Genomic DNA, 20,654 nt, shown 5'->3' with positions numbered 1-20,654 from the left:
AAACTAGAATGCTAGAAGCTTTTTCTGTCAACACATGCATAAGATTGCAGTTGTTGCTTTAGTAAATTGATACTGTACACAGTTTTTCTAATAGGTTGTGTCAACATAGTGCAATTTTAGGATCCACTTCACTCTGAATCTAGCACTCAGTTTTGCTCAGGATTTCAGCTGAATACTCTGTTCTATAGCAAAAACATTAGTATCGCTGGCCAGAATGTGACACTGTAAGGTGCCTGGCGTTTTCATCTGATCTAATGGGTTGCTTATGCACCAGACTGATGATAGCACTTTGTGAATTAGTTAGGCCAAGAATTTTGTCAAGCACAGGCTACAATGTGAGTGGAGCCAGCTGGAGCTGGGGGTCAGACTAGCTGGCCTGGAAGACCCCTCCTGACTTGCTCTGTTTCTATATTCTAATATCTGAGATTGGACATACAACCCCTGCACTGGAAAACTAACATTCATAATTGCAGCTCAGGGTAAACTGAAGCCTTCTAATCGCAGGTAGTGATGATTCTTTGGCAGAGCACAGCAGCATGTTTTATTGGGGTGAAATCTCCCTAACCTTTTCCAAGGAAAAGTCACAAGCTCTGTGATTATAGCATGCATTGCTTTACTGCTATGCCATGCCTGATGGAGAAAGGGTGCTGAAGCTGCATGAACTGGAATTTGGGAGCTGAACTCCACCAGCAGAAGCATATGAATCTAGAAGGCTCAGCAGTTTCTACTGGGCCTGTCACAACCTGAGTGTCCAGGTCATGAGACATGTCATGCATGACACAAGGAGGTAACCACAGGCAATGCTCCAAAAGGGATTTCTCCCCTTCACTGTTTAGGGATGCAATAACCTGTGAGCTGCCATCACTGAATTTTGAGTTGCCACATTTCAGCTGACAACAGTCACTGATGTTGAGCAGAGACAGAGGAAACTCTCAGTGTAATGGCATCACATCACAGGGTAAAATACTCTTTTGCAGTCTAGAAGACAGAGGGCAGTGCTGCTCTTTGCAATGCTCAGGGCCAGCCCTGCCTTAAGTCCAAATGAGGGAGGTGCCTCAGGAAGGTAATTCTGGAATTCTGAAAGACCAGCATATTGTTGCTTGTTTAATGTATTTTCACTGTGTTCAAGGAAAAGTGAAGGCACTTGTGAAATTTTCTGCTTTAGGAGTCAAAATAAGTTGGCCAGCTTTAATGTAGTACATCTTGGTTTTGGGTGTAGGGTTGCCATTTGCTATTATGTCTCAGGGAGCAAAACTATTCAGTTATTTATATTGTTGCATTTATAATGGATGCATATATGTCCTTTCTTTTATTATGGAACTCAACTGAGATGGCTATGTAAGGCTCCCAGGTGTTTTCTCCTCTAAGCCCTGGGCAGACCTGTTCCATTTCAGCAAGATGGTTGCCTCATGTATCTTCAGACCATGCCCATTGGCTAGGAGAGCATTCTGGGGAATGCATCCCCTTTCCCCAACCTGGTATCCTCCAGTCTACTTGGGTTGCCACCTCCATCATTCCTAGCCAGCATGGAAAAGGCTAGTAAAAAGTGTTGCTTGGTGAAGGAAAGGGAGAGTAGACTGGCAGCAAGTGCATAGGGGCAACTCGACCTGGTTTTGCATCTTGCTGAGATGCCTTACCCAAGTACAGTTGCAGCATTGTTCAGTTCTGTATTTCACTCTGCTCCCTCCTATAAAACCTTCCCAAAGAAGGGAGACTGTGTGGGCTAGCTCAATGATGCCTGTGTAGGTAAGCTCTCAGGTAGTAAAATTACATCCACTGCCAAAGAAGATTCATACCAGTACTGTGCCAGTGGGTCCCAGCAACACCTTTCATGGCATCTATCGAGGTGTCTTACCTCTTGCACTTAAAATGCATTTTTTAATTGGCAGATGCTGTTGCTGTGAAATAGGTTACCCTTTGTGCTAAACACTGTGATTGGAAAATAATTGTTTACTGTGTTAGGGATCAAACTTCACCTCTGCCTCTTACACAGCTTTTTGGGCAGGTTATTGTTGTGTCTCCCAGGGCAGGGATTTTGTGATGGTACCCAGGGCAGTGTCTTAAATTAACAAATGTGTCCATCACCTGAAAGAAACTGACCTATCTCAGCTCTATGCAATGGAATTCAGACTGATTATTGCTCTTCTTTCAGTTCACCTTCAAGACCTGATCTGAAAATTCTAGCAGTAACTCTGAAACACAGCATGCTGTTGAGAGAGCTACTTTTAGCACATGCTTCCATGAATCAGCATCTAACACACAAACCAAACCAAACCAAATGTGTGCTTGTATTATTATTATTACCACCACCACCACCACCACTTTGCTTTGAATTATATTCTGCCTTTCTCTTGCAAGGAACCACAGTTCTCTTCATCTCTATATTTTCCTCACCTAAACAACCATGTGAGGTGGTTAGGCTAAGAGTTCATGTCTGGCCCAAAGTCACCCAACAGGCTTTCTGCATGAATGAAAACTCAAACCCAGATCTCTTGAGCCCCAATCCAGCACTTCTAACCACTAAATCACACTGGGTCTCAAACCTTTAAAGCATCCCTTTTGTGCCTTAAACTCTCTTCTTTTACTGTCTCAAAACATGCATGTATTGAGGGAGGAATCATGACCAAGCACAGAGCAATTGCATCTGCAGGGTTGTGGTTCAGTCCCTCACATCTGTAGGGTAAGAGAAAAGCCTGCCTGTAACTCTGCAGAGCTGCTGTCAGTTCATGTCAAAACAAATGGCTTGTTATATTCCTATATATGAGCTGATAAGGATAATTAATTTTATTTCTGTACCACCCACTAACTGAAACTGCCTGGGCAGTTTACAACTCATAAAATACTACTCTGTAAAATACAAAGAATAATAAAACTATTAGAAAATTTCACTACAAAATTTGCATTATAATAGTTTTGTAAAGATCTAATTTTTCAGTCCCATGGAACAGTGCAATCAACAGCAATACACAGAGACACAAAACAGCCAGGGCTTCTTTTTAGTTTTACATTTTTAAGGAAAGGATTGAGGAGACAGAGAAAAGAAAAAAATAACTGATAATTTTGAATTAATTGATGTGCAGTGAGATCGTGCCAAAATTCAAATTGGCAACCAGATTTGTCATGGAATTCTGCTGTGCAACATTAGAACCAACTGGATTTACATCTCCACCAAAGAAAGTTGCATTCACCCTTGGAAAATGGAGTGAGGAAAGAATGGCAGCAACTCCTCACCTAATTTTTGCATTGTCTTTGTGCTAAATCATATTGTGAATCAGCAGTCCAACTATTCTGAAAGTTGCAAAGAACTGAAAACATATGCCTAATGTGGAACTAAGCTGAGTTGAAAAATCTGATGGTATTGAATGGGTCAATGTTTATTGTTTATTATTGTTACATTACCTACTTTTTATAGCATAATCAGTCACAACAACAGTTTTGACTTTTGAAAACTATATTTAAAGATCTCTGGGATTTCCTTCCTCTTTCTCTGCTAGTAAAAAAGGCATAACCAGTGTAGTAATAGCATGTCTACAGTGCTACCTGTTCTCATTACTCATGGATTCCCTAAGAAATGAGTCTATTGACCTGCCACAAATCAGATACAATCTTGCATGGTTGTGTTCTGAGCATATTGATCTCATGAAAAAAGAAGTTTCACTGAGTCAGTAGCATGAGCATTTGAGCTCTTCCACTGTCCTGGTTTGGTTTTAGGTTTGATACTCCAAAAGTGGAGGAGGAAGGGGAGGGGGGTAGAGAAGCAAAAGGGCTGGGATTTGATTGCTATGAATATTGCAGCCCATGGGAGGCAAACCTTCTTTTTAATTATAGAATTCCACATTCATTCTGGTTTGCTACCATCCATGACAAGCTGCAAGCTACATTGGAGGGATTTGATATTTGAAATAGCCTTGTAAAGCTATTGGCATCGTGATCATTGAAGAGAACAAGGAGAGGTAGGGAAAGCAAGCCACAGCCTTATAGCAGCTGCTGCTTCTCACCCCTCCCACCTCCACCAACTCTTCAAGTGGTATCTCAGATCTTCTCACTTGCTAAATAGCTGTGGGGATGTGAGTAATTTTTATCTCGGTGACTAAGAAGCAGCCATAGGGCAAACGCACGTATTTCTGCATTTCATGAGCTATTGAATTGGCTTGCTTCAATTCATGATATAAAATTGTTAGCTAGAATTTATGGAAGTTCTACCCTGGAACCCCTTTAGTTTGTGAGGTACTGCTGTATTCGTTTCTGGGTTTTCTTTCTTTTTTTTTCTTTTGACACAGAAGTGGTTTCCTGGCGGGGACATGTCAGCAAATAACATGTGGTATCCTGCATGCTCATAGAACCATAGAATAGCAGAGCTGAAAAGGGCCAAGAAGGCCATCAGGGATGACCTCCTGCTTAATGCAGGACACCAAGTTAAAGCATCCTACTCGGATGGCTGTCCAGCTGCATCTTGAACACCTCCAGTGTGGGAGAGCCCACAACCTCCCTAGGAAATTTGTTCCATCGTCATACTGTTCTAGCAGTCAGGAGGTTCTTCCACATCTTCTGTCAGAATCTGACTTCCTTAACTTAAGGCTGTTGTTCTGTGTCCTGTACCCTAGGATGATCTAGAAGAGATCCTGGCCTTCCTCTGCACGATAACCTTGCAGCTACTAGAAAAGTGCTATCATATCTCCCCTCAGCCTTTTCTTCTGGAGGTGAAACATCCCCAATTCTCTCAATCTCTCTTTATAAGGCTTTATTTCCAGTCCCTGCATCATCCATGTTGTGCTCCTCTAAATCCTTTCCAGCTTGCCTTTGTTGTTGTTGTTGTTAGTTGCAAAGTCATGTCAGGCCCATTGCGACCCCATGGACAACATTCTTTCAGGCCTTCCTGTCTTCCACTATCCCCCAGAGTCCACTCAAGCTCACACCAACTGCTTCAGTGACTTCATCTAGCCACCCCATTCTTTGCCGTCCCCTTCTTCTTTTGCCATCTATTGTTCCCAGCATTAGGCTCTTCTCCAGGGAGTCCTTCCTTCTCATTTGGCAGCCAAAGTATTTGAGTTTCATCTTCAGTATCTGGCCTTCTAAAGAGCAGTCAGGGTTGATCTCTAGAACTGACCAGTTTGATTGCCTTACGGTCCAAGGACTCACAGTTTTCCCCTGCAACTGGGAAAACCATAGCCTTGACTATACACACTTTTGTTGGCAGGGTGATGTCTCTGCTTTTTAGTATGCTGTCTAGATTTGCCATAGCTTATCTCCCCAGGAGCAAGCGTCTTTTAATTTCTTGGCTGCAGTCCCCATCTGCAGTGATCTTGGAGCCCAGGAAAATAAAATCTGTCACTACCTCCATTTCTTCCCCATCTATTTGCCGGGAAGTGAGATGACTGGATGCCATGATCTTAGTTTTCTTAATGTTGCGTTTCAAGCCAGCTTTTGCACTCTCTTCCTTCACCCGCATCAAGAGACTCTTTAGTTCCTCTTCACTTTCTGCCATGAGAGTGGTATCATCTGCATATCTGAGGTTGTTGATATTTCTCCCACCAATCTTAATTCCAACTGGTGATTCATCTAGCCCCACCTTTCTCATGATGTGCTCTGCATATAAGTTAAATAGGCAGGGCGACAGTATACAGCCTTGCCGAACTCCTTTCTCAATTTTGAACCAATCAGTGGTTCCTTGTCCAGTTCTCACTGTTGCTTCTTGACCCACATATAGGTTTCTCAAGAGACAAATAAGATGATCTGGTATTCCCATCTCTTTAAGAACTTGCCACAGTTTGTTGTGATCCACACAATCAAAGGCTTTAGCATAGTCAATGAAGCAGAAGTAGTTTTTTTCTGGAACTCCCTAGCTTTCTCCATGATCCAGCATACGTCTTTCTTAATCTGTATTGTCCAGAACTAGATCCAGTGCTCCAGATGAGCCCTAAGAAGTGCTGAATAATGTCTTTCTGTGCTACACATCAATCTGTAGTGTTAAAATTACAGGAAAAATGTGTGGTGCTATTAAGAACATGTGAGTATAGTTGTAGCACATTGTAACAAAATATTGTGCCTTTGGTTGCTTTCTATGGCTTCTCTTGTGCTAGTGAGAAAGAGAGTTTCTAGCCCATAGTTGTAGGATGCATTCAGGTTGTTGGTTTGGTTTTACATTGTTTAATGTATGTGCACCAGCAAAGAATGAGGCATGCACCTTGACAACAGTCAGCAAATGGGAAACAGGCCTTTATTTCTTCCCCAGAGAGTCAACCCCTCTTTCTGTCAAAGGTGAAATGTGGGAAGAAAGGCTGGCAAACTGGCTATGTAGGCAGAAATAAATTACAATAGCATGAGGTTAGGACACACACACAAGCTGCAACACATTTAAAACAAAAGCATGACGTCTGAAGAAAGCTGGAATATCAAGGTAGAAATAGTGCAAGGAGAATAGGTAGGCAGTGTGCTGTGTGAGCCGGGACTTATAATGACAGGGAAAACCCCTTTTAGAAATTGTGACTGGGGTTAAGATCTGGAAAAATAGTCAGAAGAGACAGAAGCCAATCTAGAAGGGGGATGGAGGAGCAGACAGTGGAAAACAGCCTGGGTGATGATCTTGGAAGAAAGAATGGCCAAGATTGACCCAAGCCAATGGCTTTTTTGTCAGAAGCAGAGGCTATTGAATGTGTGAGTGTGTGTATGTATGAGTATGATGCTCCATAATGGTAGACCTGCTCCTGAAAACAGAGAGCAGAATCCAGCAAGTAGTGCTGCTATGTAATATCAATTATTGCACTAGGTCTTGCAAAGAAGAAGTTTTAGGCTCCATTAATGCAGGGGCTTTGCAGCAGCAGGGCAGACTGATTTACCTGGGCACTGAAATCTGGGTTAGTTCATATGGAATACAAAATCACTGTTGGTATGACATGAATGCTAAGCTGTAGTTTGCATAGGGAAAGATTATAGCTCTCTTTTGTGACTGGAAGACTTTATGTTCAACCACTGCCATCTCACAGCAAGGCTGTGAAAGGCTTTGCATGAAACCCCAGAGAGCTGCTGTTAGTCAGTCCAGAAAATACTGAGCTAGATGGACCAGTGGCCTGACTCAGACTGAGGCAGGTTGCTTATTATGCATCCTCATGTGGAGCAATTGCAAATACCAATAGTTTGCTGGTTTCAGTAAAAGTGGCTGCCACTAACTGAACCAGAGTGCATGAGAAGGAGTGGCAAAAGACAACTGCAAGGTTCCTTCACGTAATTTGAACTAGTGCACTCTCATAAAGGTAGTTAGCATTTTACAAAAGACATAGAAAGAAGTATTGTTGTGATAAATGAGGGGGATATAGGATTAATGGATGGTACAGTGATGTGAAATTTTAATAAGGAAGCTAAGGGGAAAGCTGCTTAATAAGATCTTTGAGACAGAAAATAGAGAGGAATGCTTGAACTGTAATAGGAAAGGAAAGAAAACACGACAGAGTAGACTGCCACTGGCTTTTTATTCAGAAGAGCAATCAGCTGTGTAGCTGAGAAATGATCTGACAAGAGATCTGTTTTATGTGTCAGAGAACCTCTTCTTGTGGTGTGATATAGAATAGAAGATATGGTTTATTTTCAGGTTCAATAATGGTAGTAGATTAGCTTCAAAAACACTTGAGATAAATGGAATAGAATTGGATTAGAAAGGGTATCTTTCTTACTTAGAGTATCAGAGCATGCTTTGCAATGTCTCTGCAATCAAAACGTTCAGTTCTCATCAGCAATGTTTCCCCTGAAGGTTTACGAAGGTATCTTTGCTTGAAGCCATCGACCTCCCCGCGTTCTTACATGAATATATTTTCCCTTCTTACAAATGCATGGGTGATAATTTTATCAATGGCTGCTTGTCACAGTGGCTACATGGAACCTCCTGGCTCAGAGGTAACTTGTCACTGAAGAATAGCTGTGGGGGAACAACTAAGGAGAAAGCGGCTGGCCACTTGGCATGCAATGAGCAGTAAACATGAATGAACAATTGTGAATGAGGAGGCGTGCTGATACTCCCTGCCCAGTCACTCCAACCCAGCAGGAGTGTCTCAACCAGGGCAAGGAGCCTCCTTCACCTTGAAGACGAAATTCAATTTTGCAGAAATCTCAGGGGTCACATTTCAGTGCAGGAAGGAGGTGGGGGAAAAATACCAGTATATTTTAGCTTAAAGCTCTTACTGCCATTAGCTGTCTTAGGGGAAGCATTTCAGCCTTTCAAGTGATGCAAATGCCTTAGTGGGTGGAAGAAAGGGGCATTTAGGCCAGAGAAAGGGATTGTGACCCTTTGGGCCTGGGGTAACATCCTTTCCAACTATGGTTTGCTTACAGTGACATGTGAGCCAGGAACTCTCACTTATTTCTCACCTAACAAGCCGGATCCCTATGCCAACAGCAAACCATGGTTTAGCCATTTGGATTGTTGGAGGGAGACAAGCCAGAACTCCCAGTTCACATGTCACACGAAGCAAATGGCAGATGGAAAGCTTGTGCCTTGCAGCTGTCCCCACTTGCAATAGGTACAATCAGGCAATGGGCATGAAAATGTTGCTCCAATGCAATAAGTAGTGCTTCCCCAGCATGTTAGCTTATTATGTGTGAACCATCCCATTGCTTTTGCCATCTGATTGGCTCCTGAAGGAAAGCAGGGTGCTAGATTGTTGGTTTTCTGGCCTAATTCATCAGGCCATAACTTATGTTCTAAAAAACCATTTTGCAGACTCCTTTGGGTTTCCAATATCATTTTGTTTTCTGTTGAAAGATTAGGACTATTTGCACTTCCTAAGAATGGTGTTCTCCAATTTTCTTGAGGTCCTTTGGTGTATTGTAGAAACTCTTCTGCTTGGTTGACAAGTTTATTATGAGCCTTTTGATTAGGTAAAATCTTCTCCACAAAAGTAGCTGCCTGGATGGCTTGAAAAAGTATTTGTGCCTAAGGACTTCTCTGCAGGAGACATTTATTGTGCACTTGTGATCTCTCACTCATGGCAGTACACAGGGCCTTTGCATGACAGCAGTATCCCCCAGAGCCTCAGCCATATGTTCAAGCATTTTTGCAGTTTTTTTAAGGAAAGTTTTGTATTAAATTTTGAATCACAATAAATAGGAATAAAGCATTATTTATTTTTTATTTATTAAAACATTTCTCGGGGCGGCTTACATATTACAGCAACTCTGCTCTACTGCCACTGTACCACAGCAGCACCTTGTGGTTCGTTAATACACAATGTGTGTGTGTGCAGAGAAATCCAAACACCAGGAAAACAAAAACATGTAAAAGATGCCCTTTTTATTCACAAGAAAACAAGATGAAGTCTCAGTAAAGTGGTAGGTTCAACCCCTTATGCAGAGAAGAGCTAAAGTACCAGTTCTCCTGCCCCTGCCCTGACCCATAACATGTGTCTTGCTTTGCCCAGATGACATAATACAAGTGGTCTAGCTCACATATTCAAACCATGGGAGCACTTACTTCCACAGTCCGCCTTATCATTATGTCTGAACCTGGAAACTGAGTTGCTGAGCTGGCACCCCAAAATTTGTTGCTGGGTTAAGTTTGAGTTTTTCAGGCCCTAAACAACCTAGAGTTCCTCAATTTAGATATAATTATAACACCAAAGGAACAGAGTGTTCCTGAGTTATATAAAAATTGGAAAAGATGAGCACATGAAGACAGCATTCTCATTTGTTGCCATGCAGCTGTAGCTAACTATGAGTTAAATGGTCCATAGTTACCCATTATATGTAGACTGAGGCACTATATCTTGTGGGAAAATGTCCTTGGGTGCATACAAAGCACTTTCTCCATGCCCATGCACTGATTTACTCTTTCCCAAAAGCAGCTAGAGTTTAAAAGTAGCAAACCCAAGAGTTTAAACATCAACTTTTACATTTTCTGTAACGTGCAAATAATACAAGAGATAATTTTTGCTCTGTAGAGCTGCATTTTGCAGGAAAGTTGTGCATTTCTGTAAATATTTTTCTCTGTTCTTAATAATCTTAGGTTCTTTCCCAATATAGCACTCCTTTTCCATGAATCCAATAGATGTATTGACAACTATATCCCAGGCATAATGAAACCTATGTGCACCATCAACTCTATTTGTCAATTATCAATGTCAAGTTATCAATAACTGACAACTTTGGTAATTCATCACAGCCAATTAATTTAAATGTAGCAATTATTGTTTCACTTGGTTAAGGAACAGTCAGATCTCTAATATTTCACCTCAGCTAATTAATTAATAATTTGCTTTTTCATTTCAGTAATCAGTTTTCTCAGTTTGATAGTAATTGACTGTCTCAGTTCAATGCTAAATTAATACTTTATGATGAACTATCAGCTATTCCAATGTTAATAAATTAGTTGCTTCCATTCATTGGCAAGCCATTACCTCAGTTCAGTAATGATCAGGAGTTTTGATTCATCGATTAAGCACAAACCCAGCTAGCTGTACACTAAACTGACACTTCTCCATTTCTTCGGTTTACTGATATTTGGAGTTCAAGCATACAATCTTTCCTCTGATCTCTCTGCCTTGTACAGCTCACAAGGCCAAGACACTCTATCAAAGAGATGCAGACAGTTTCTTAGCTGACTCTTTTAAGCTATTCCTTCTAAGTGCAATGCTAAGACTGCACCTCGTGGCATCACACTTTGGCACATGCCAGATGCCCTGCCACTCTGATGCACTGTCGCATTATTCTCAGAACAGAGTTAGAATGTGTGTTAGCAAAGGATGTGGGCTGTAATGACAAGGCACTCCCAGTCAAAAAGAGCAACATGGGTGGATAGGTAGAGAAAGCAAACTGAACAGGCATTCATGTGGGGAATATCCTGATCCTAAGCAGCAGCTGCTGCTACTGTTTATTTCATTTCTATGTCTTCCCGTAGCCAAAAATTTCTGGGCAGTTTACAACAACCCCCACAGAAATTATCCCAAAAGAGGTTTTGAGCGGAGGAAATTTTGTTATTTTGCATCTTTGTATCCAATTTGCAGAAATGTTTGATGTTTACCAGGCAATTTCAGTAACACTGTCACATTCCTAGGAAAAACAACTTTTTCATATTGAGTTGTATCCCACAAGCAGCCTGGTTCACAAGTCTGTTTGGATGAAGGACTAAGATTAAACATAGCCCTGTGCTGTTCACTGCACTAAAGCAAAGGGGGTACTGATTCTGTCACAGAACTCTTGTGGAGATGCCTTTTTGATTCTAGCATGATGGTAATTCTATTGCTCATGTTGGTACAGCAGCTATCAGTGGTAATCTGTGCCAAACCCTGTGTCATAGACCTGTGGCACATAGGAGCCCTTTGTGGAGACAAGAGGTTGAAAATGCATGGCACTACTTGGAGGGCTGTTTTAGAAATCCAAAATGGATTCAAATACCTTTGACTTTCTTTGAATTTGACCCATGAATTCTGGAGCAGACCAGTATCTTCTGAGACATGCATATTCCATAGACTTGTAGACCATTTTTTATAATTGGATACAAATTTAGTCATATGAATATGAAAGTTGCTGGAAATATGCTAATATGCATGCTATTTTTAAAAAATCAAAACCATACACAATATTTGTTAATCTCTACTCTCTCTTCAGTCTCTACTGCTGAGCACTCTTTTTTTTTTGTGTATTCTGCTCATTGATTGCATACTGTGCTTAGGAAAAGAAGCAACATGCCAGCAAAGTAAGGTCCCAGTTGCAGAGAACTTTTTGGTGGAATTTGGGAGAACTATCTAATAGAAAGAAAATATGCCTGGTAATCTGTGAAACATAAAAAGGTCAGACAAAATAGTTACATCCCATATGTGTATACCAAAGTCCATCAAGTGTTTCTGGCTCTGTAATATCTCTGTAACCTATAAAATCAACCTATACTAGAAAGACAAAGATTTTGGGTGTTGTGAGCAGATCTCCTGCTCCTTCTTTTCCTCTCCAGCAAACTCAGTTGAGAATTTAGAGTCCTTTCATTAGAGCTGAACAGGCTACAAACAGTATGAATCAAAAGTCATACTACCCCAGGGAGGATGGGAGGAAGGAGGAGGCTGGGAACTCCAAGGAAAGAAAGAGGTGGGAAGGAGTTGAGGTGCATGTACACCAATGCTAGGAGCATGGCTAATAAGCAGGAAGAGCTTGAAGCTCTCCTGGGAATAGGAGGGTATGACCTGGTGGGAATCACAGAAACTTGGTGGGATGAAAGGCAAGTCTGGAATGTGAACATAGAAGGGTATCACCTTGTTAGAAAGGACAGGAAGGGAAAGAGAGGTGGGGGCGTGACTTTATATGTCAGGGAAGGGATAGGATGCAGTGAGATAGAATGCAGCACAGATGGGGATTCAGTAGAGGCAGTCTGGATGAAACTTAGGGGTTTTGACAGGGAAAGAGACCTGACAGTGGGGGTATGTTATCACCCTCCAGGTCAACTTGAGACCCTGGATGATGTCCTGACAGGCCAGATTCTAAGGATATCTCAGGGGAGAGACACAGTAATTATGGGAGATTTCAGTCTCCCAGATATTACTTGGGAGACTCACTCAGCGGTGACAGCCAGGTCATGTCGCTTCCTAGAAGCTATAGAGGGAGGGTTTTTCACACAGAGGGTCCGAGAGGCGATGAGGGGGGAAACATCCTTGACTTGGTCTTGACCAATAGGGAGGAGCTGATAGATGAAGTACAGATTAGGGGAGCTCTGGATGCGAGTGATCACTCCATCCTTTGCTTTGAGATCAGGGGACTGGGGACGTGCAGCAGGTCGAGCACTAGAAGCTGGGACTTCAAGAGGGCCAGCTTTGGCCAACTGAAGGCCAGACTGGGGAAAGTCTCCTGGGATAGGTTACTGGAAGGTAAGTGAGTTGAGGAGGGGTGGATAGCACTCAAAAGGGAGGTTTTGGAGGCGCAAGCCTTGACGATACCTCTAGTCAGTAAGGTGGGGAGGCGGAGGAGAGTGCCACCATGGATGCGAAAGGAGGTAGTTAAAAGGACTAGATGAAAGAGGAACCTCCGTAGGAAATGGGTACTGGGGGAAATAGACAAAAGGGTATACTGGGAGGAGGAGGCCTGTTGCAGAAGGCAAGGCTAAGGCTGATTACGAGCTGAGACTTGCCAAGAATATCAAGAGCAACAAAAAGGACTTCTTTCAGCATGTAAATAGGAAAAGGAAGGGGAGACAAGTGGTGGGACCACTAAATAAGGAGGAAGGAGATCCAGTGACTGACATGAGGGAACAGGCACAGATGCTAAATGACTATTTTACCTCTGTGTTCTCCCCAAAGCAGGACGGGGGATATCCGCATAGGAGATTAGATGAGGCTGGGGACTTAGGGGCACAGATTAGAGTCATTCCCCCCCCCCCTTGAAGTCGAGGGGCTCCTCAGGGCATTGGACATTACAAAGGCGCCAGGCCCTGATGGCTTACACCCGAGAGTACTTAGAGAGTTGGCAGGGGTTCTCTCACGCTCGCTGGCCTCCATTTTTGAGGCCTCGTGGAGAACGGGTGAAGTTCCAGAGGACTGGAGGGTGGCATCAGTGGTCCGAATTTTCAAAAAGGGTAATAGAAGGGACATGGGGAATTATACACCCGTTAGCCTTACGTCCATTGTAGGAAAAACAATGGAAAGGGTCATAATAGAGAGAGATCTAGTGATGCTAGTTAGGGAAGGGAGGCTGACAGCCACACAACACAGCTTCCGCAAAAACAGGTCCTGCCAGACAAACCTTGTGGAATTCTATGACAAGGTTTCGAGATGACTAGATGGAGGGGATGCAGTGGTTGTGGTATACCTGGATTTCAGCAAGGCCTTTGACAATGTGCCCCATGATATCCTGGTGGAGAAACTGAGGAGTTTGGGATACACCAAAGTACTGTCCGGTGGATTAGGGCATGGTTGACTGACCGAAAGCAGAAGGTAACCATTAGCGGGGAATCATCGGGATGGCGGCCAGTGACAAGCGGGGCCCCCCAGGGCTCTGTCCTGGGGCCGATCCTGTTTAATCTTTTCATTAATGACATGGAAGAAGGGGTGAACAGTTTGCTGATCAGATTCGTGGATGACACTAAAATTGGAGCAGTGGCCACAACTGAGGAGCATAGCCAGAAGTGTGGCTTCTAGATCAAGAGAGGTATTACTACCACTCTACACGACTCTGGTGTGCCCGCAACTGGAGTATTGTGTTCAGTTTTGGGCCCCTCATTACAGAAAGGATATAGCCAGGTTGGAGTCAGTGCAGCGTAGGGCCACAAGGTTGGTGGCCGGTTTTTCAGGGGATGGGGTATGAGGCGAGACTGAGGGAAATGGGTCTCTTCAGCCTGGAGAAGAGGAGACTCAGAGGGGATATGTTGGCGACATACAGGTATGTGAGGGGATGTCACATGGAGATGGGTAGAGACCTGTTCTCCCCTGCAGAGGAAGGCAGGACGTGCTCCAATGGAGCAAAGCTCAGGGAGCCAAGGTTCCCTTTGGATGCCAGGAAGCACTTCCTGACAGTCAGGACCCCGAGGGTGTGGAATGGGCTTCCACAAGTGGTCATTAAGGCTCCATCGGTGCGGGTGTTCAAGGATAGGCTGGACGCCCACATGGTGGGCATGTCGTGAGCGGAGCCGGCTGGTGCCAGAGGTCAGACTAGATGGCCCGGGAGACCCCTTCTGACTCGCTCTGTTTCTATGTTTCTAAAATAACTTTCTCTTTGAAATGTGGGAGAAGCACATGCCATGTAAAGTATTGAATCCACACTGAAACTTTCTTCCACTTCCCCCCTTTCAGAAAAGGTACTGACTACACTATCAGGGTGGCTCCTGCTAGAAAGCAGCAACACTAAGCACTTCTTAACTGGCCTGCTTGTTTCACCTGTTGTCTCCTGAAAGGGTTAAGAAGTTGCCCCTGCATCTCCTCCCCACCAAACCAGCTCTGAAAAGTCTCCCTTCTTTTCCAGGACAGGCTGGTTCTCATGCTCTGTCCAAGAATCTTCACTAGGCAACCTTGAAGCAAACCACCTATCCACCTCTCCCCTATGCCAGAATCAGATGAATCTTTCTGCAGAATCTATAATGTTCAAAAGCTGGGCCCCTCTCTTTGCTAGGAAAGCATGTCTAGAAAATGGGTTGGAGCTGCAACAGCAGAAGCCTCTGATAAACAGTATTCCTGCAATCCTGCCAGGTGGAACAGGCTGTCAGAAACCCTTTGTCTATCATTATCACTGCTAGCACTCACATTTTAATACCTCTTGAATCCTGGGATATGCAAGAATGTGCACATACTCACTTTCCCCAGCGTCTATAAACTCCTTAAGACCCAGAGTAGCATGTTCTCTAAGCAGTCCACTGGAGGAATGAATTAAAGGACTGCCATTTCTTCTGAGTGGTCACAGGACTAAAATTTTGATCCCAATTCCCAATTCAATGTATTTATTGAAGAATGAAGGTGAAAGGAGTTCAGAAATGGTCAGCTGCTTCTGAAATATCATCTTAGCTCAGTAGAACTTACTTATTAGGCTCGTAAGAGGAATGCACCAAAGCAACTTCCATGGAGGGAAGGGTGAGGGCTGCCTGGGGCTCAGTGGCATGGTGCTATCATGTGGAACCAGCCAGCCAGAGACAGAAGGATTCTAAAGAACAGACTAAGAAGCAAAGAAGCCATCTGTCAGGGGGACTTTTAGTTGGCCTTCTGCACCAAGCACGGGGGTGGACTCAATGGCCTAAACTTCTCCTTCCTACTCTGTGATTCTCTGGCATGTATTTCAGTGATGGCTGGGCAGGTCCTAAAGAGGGAAATTCAAATTAACCAAAAGTCTGGGAGGACCTGATCATGTATTCCTCCCCCTGCCCATCCACTGGTGATTGCTTCAGGTAAATAGTTAACATAAGGCCTAGTCAAGGAGTGGGGAAAATCAAGCTGGGATGAGTAGAAATGCAGCATGTACTGTGCATCTGCAACTGCCTGACTGTATTCTGTGATCAAAGACATGTCCTAGTAGAGAGGCAAAAAACTTGAATTCGTTACATTTGTTCATCCATCCATCACATTTCATTCAGTGGGATGAGGCTGATTTAAATCCAGAGTCTTCACATTATTTGGGTTGAGATTGTTCTGCAAACGCCAAATTTGGTTTTTCGTTCAGGGGTTCAGAGAGAAAGCACTTTGTTTTGATGGAGTTGGATTCCATATTGCCTGAGAAAGACTGCTTATGCAACAGGACTTCCCTGCCTTCTCCCCCTGGTCACAGCTCACTGCTCCAGAGGGCCGCCCTGGAACTTATCTGGGGGCCACACAGGGAGGGCCATACAGGGGGAAGGCAAATTTGCTCTGCAGCAGTTTCACTTTTTCTGGTGGAAGAGCACCACTTGATTCAACCCACAGGCATCACCATCTTCCTCCTCCCTCTCCTCCTCAGAAATACTGTAAAAATAATTTACTGACAGAAATTGCTTTAAAGTTGGGTGCAATGGTATGTTCATTATTGTCCAAAGGATAAAGATTTATAATTAACATTTTATATATGGGTTGTTAATTTCACTGGGACATTTTCAAAATGTTGGGTTCTGATGCTAGATACATCTTGAACCTCCTTAATCATGTCAAACTCAGTCATATAAAAACTTAGCTTTATGGCTGATTTTTCACATTAGTAAATCAAGTAATTACCCTACATATATGCAGGTGTATCTATCACTTCATGCATGCACACCAGCATTTCCATGTCCTGGTGGAAACAATAACAGCAGTCATTGTGCTGTTATTGTGTACACAGAGAAAGAGAGAGGGAGCTCTATACCAAATGTTAATTAGTATTTGTGGTGGTGGCTCCATGCTGCATGCTATGTACAAAGTTGTAGTGTGAACTGGGTCTTAGTTATATGTTATATCTTTATTTCTTATGATTCAGGTTGAAATTAATAATATTGGAAACATTTACAAAATCAGAATAGGTCATGATGGAATAAGCAAACAGCCAGAATGGATGTTAGAAAAGGTAAGTTTTCTGATATATCTTCTGGTTGTTCTTACAATTTCTTTAAGATGCAATCTTGTCTTTAGAGCAAACACTCCCAGTATGCTCTAGTTTTTTCCAAGGTTTTGTGAGGCCTGTTCTTTGTTCAGGACACTTTCATGCAAAATCTTTCTGCAGTGCTGCATCCAGCAGTGAGGTCCTTGCTGGCTTGCATAATGGATCCAACCCATGTTGGCTTTTATCCAAAAACATGAAAAGCTTTGTATGTATCACTTGCTGAATTAAGAAGCATGACTGAAACTGGACGTGCAGCTGAATGTCAAGGCATCTATTTGCATCACATGGGCATCTGAATGTTCAATTCATTGAAAAAGATGTGGTGCTGACAGATGATTTGGATATGCTTCTAGTTCACTCTTGTGGTTCTAATCTGTGATTTGGTACAAATGCCTGCTTCAGCGCATAGATCACCCCATTATGTTTATTTATTTTTTTTAATTCTACCAATACTCAAGGTGGCTAGCAACAGTAGAGACATCATTTAAAATAAAAATTAAAATAAAAATAGAACAATGTTTTAAAAACCCAGTTAGAGAACAAAAGAATAAAGTAGCTTCAAAATGAATGCCCGGCTCATATGCCAAAGCCCTGCTTGAATAAAAATGTGTTGTGACAACTGTAAGCTCCAAGTTGACCAGTGGCAGCATCACACTAAAGGACCTGAGGTCACCACAGTGCTGCAGCTACATGCCTTATTTTGCTGTGTTTCTGATTACAGGGATGGTTTTACATTGGGGTAGGCCTTTTGTTTTCAGAATAAATTCATGCCGCAAGGCACAACAACTCTGTAAGAAGTAAAGTCATATCTGTACCTTCTATGGTAACCCACTTCTGCACAAATGCATCTATGGTGTATTATGACATCTCAGCTCCCAAGCTGAAACCTTAATATTAGAAATAATAGTAACTAGTTTTTTATATTAGTTCACAAACCTTAACTATAGAAATCTATTATTATTATTATTATTATTATTATTATTATTATTATTATTACATTTCTATGCCGCCCCTTGCCGAAGCCTCGGGACGGCTTACAACACAATAAAATACATTGAAATACAATAGAACATAATAAATTACCATTAAATACAAAAATACAAAAAAATACACTGAGTTACAAACATAATAATATAAAATTAAAATTATCAGTATAAAATAAGTAAATAAATAATATAGGAGGAGAAAAGAGAAGGAAGAAGAAGTTGCCCTGGCCAGATCATATATTTTAACAATTAAAATGATGTTTAAATAAAAAGGTCTTTACCTGGCGCCAAAAAACCAGTAACGACGGTGCCAGACGTTTGGGGAGTGAATTCCATAGGTTGGGTGCCACCGCAGAGAAAGCCCTCCTCCATTCAGTTCGGCTTCAATTATTTCCTGCATCGTCCAGCATCACCATTATGTTAGCTTGCCTTTCCTTTAATATCTGAGATGAAGGTTTGTAAGAGTAGCTTTTGGCTTTCAAAGAGCAACCTTCTCTCAAGGAAACAAGTAACAAACTGGAAAACTGTTTTCTGGCACCTTGCCAGTATATCAGCAGGGGGAGCTGTGCCAATAAACTTGCAAAGTTCTAGAATGTAAAGGACATTATCAGAATTGCTGCTGCAAGATACAGTTTATTTCTAGATTCTATAATATCGAACCCATTTTTAAATCTAACTTAAACTAAACACTCCTTACAAGAAATATGAGAAGTGATTCTAGTTGGTTGCTTTCGCTTTACTACCATTATATCAATGGTTCTCAGTGGCTACTAATCCTGATGGCTTAATACTACGTCCAGCATCAGAGATAGTGCTCGGGAACATTAACAGGACCACATTTTGCACCTGTGTCCTGGTTGTAAGTTCCTGTGGGCAGCAGTGTGAACAGAATGCTGGACTAGATGGATGACTGTTTAGATCCAGCATGGCTCTTCTTGAAACTAGCTATGCAGGGTCATTTCAAGAGAAATCTCATGCTATTTTAGTGGTTGCTTTTGGAAGTCACTGGCCATTTTTAAAGATGTATTAGTGTTACTATTAGTATTTATTTATTTATTATTGTAACTTGCAGATTTTCAGCCCATCACATAAGTATATTGCAGTGACAGTAGCTTTCTTTCATAGGTGACACTACAACACCTAAAGAGTGGAAAAATTCTGAATTTTCCAGCAAACAAGTGGTTGTCAAGGAGTCAGGGAAATGGAGATACTCTGTGTGAACTTCCAGTAATGCATAAAGGAAGACAACTGTATCCAAGTAATAACATAGATTTCTTCTTTAAAAAACAATGCATTCTATTACAAATGTTGCTTTTGAAAAAAGTACTGGTTATAAACCGACCAATGCTTAGTACTTTAACAAATGGTGCACATGTAATTGCGGCAAATGATGGGTAAACAGCTGCAGTGGTTAATAAGGTGGACTGTGGGCTATTGAACCCACGATTAACCTAAAGTTAACCTAAAGTTCTAGTGCAGTCATGACATAGCAACTGCCAGTCAGGGATTGAATATTCCAAAAACTGTGGACACACTGTGGTAAATGTAGCTTAACTCACAATTTGCCTCTGTTAAGTGCAAAGAGCCCTTCATAGTGCAATAATTATGCCAGGGCTCCTACTGCTTCCTAGTGCTGCTCCCTGGTGCAGACCCTATTGCCTGCCCCCAAAAGTGTTGTGAAAAGAATGATGTCTATAATGCTACAACATGCCAAAAAATGTAAAACTTTAGCTTATTTCAAAACTTATTCTTAATTTATTTTTTCCACCCACCAGACATCATAAGTTGCCCACTCTTGCTTTAAATGGGAAGCTCCATTAGGCTCAGTGAAATCAGTGGGACTTACAAGACCATAGATGATTATGCCCATTGTTAGGTAGCATTGCACTAATATGTGTGCAATTTTATTGAAAATGCAAGTTGGTTTTATTTATGAACCTGAATGTTAAATGTAATACAAAATTGTTACACAGGATGGTTACTTCATGTGATGTTGAATCATTTCCACCTTTTTAAAATATTGGTCTCTTTTTCAAGTCGTGAATTACCAGGTTTATGTGTACACGGGGCATTTGGAGCAAGCTGGAACAGATTCATCTGTGTATTTGTGCATATATGGAAAAAGAGGAGATTCTGGTCTAAGACTTCTTCACAAATCTGACAAACCCAAAAAATTTCAGAAAGGAATGGTAAGCATGCTGAAGGAAATGTGCATACTCTATTTAGAAACACATTGAAAGAAGTTTTAATGCAGGACATACTTAAACTAAATGAAAGTGGAGTCAGATTTTGTTCCCTTTATTTCTCCAAAACTTATTTTCATACTTATTTTTCTATACTTTCAGCAACATTTTAAGAGAGAATATTAGTAGCAGAAAAAGCAGAATCCTATAAATATTTTAAAGAAAATCAGTAGACTAAAAATAGAACATTAATTAATGTGTCTTAAATAAGAGGTGTTGGCTTTTTGAAATCAGTTGGGCACCATTTGCTTAATTAACCATCCGCACACAGCTTGTCATGTCGCTTGGATCTGTGTGACATGGTTTATTTGAGGAACAAGCAATTCTCAAACAACCTAACAGCATGAGAAGGCGGCCTTGTTGACCTTGTGGACCCAGGCTTTCTCTCTCTCTCTCTCTCTCTCTCTCTCTCTCTCTCTCTCTCTCTCTC

The 20,654-nt window shown here is 42.0% G+C and overlaps 1 protein-coding gene across 1 annotated transcript in view; it reads left to right on the top strand.

Annotated features, from left to right (window-relative positions):
* Positions 1–20,654, top strand: part of RP1 (RP1 axonemal microtubule associated) — a 211,587-nt gene that overhangs the window by 71,339 nt on the left and 119,594 nt on the right. Inside the window, exons 18-20 of the mRNA XM_044424207.1 lie at positions 16,873–16,959; positions 19,107–19,239; positions 20,019–20,170. Coding sequence (XP_044280142.1) covers positions 16,873–16,959; positions 19,107–19,239; positions 20,019–20,170 — 372 coding nt within the window. The remainder of the gene's footprint in view (positions 1–16,872; positions 16,960–19,106; positions 19,240–20,018; positions 20,171–20,654) is intronic.

Source organism: Varanus komodoensis, unplaced genomic scaffold (genome assembly GCF_004798865.1).
Source record: "Varanus komodoensis strain SLA01 unplaced genomic scaffold, ASM479886v1 scaffold14_1, whole genome shotgun sequence".
In the NCBI taxonomy this organism is placed as follows: domain Eukaryota; kingdom Metazoa; phylum Chordata; class Lepidosauria; order Squamata; family Varanidae; genus Varanus; species Varanus komodoensis.
Note: the sequence above shows the minus strand (reverse complement) of the source record. Positions and strands in the feature narration are given on the sequence as shown.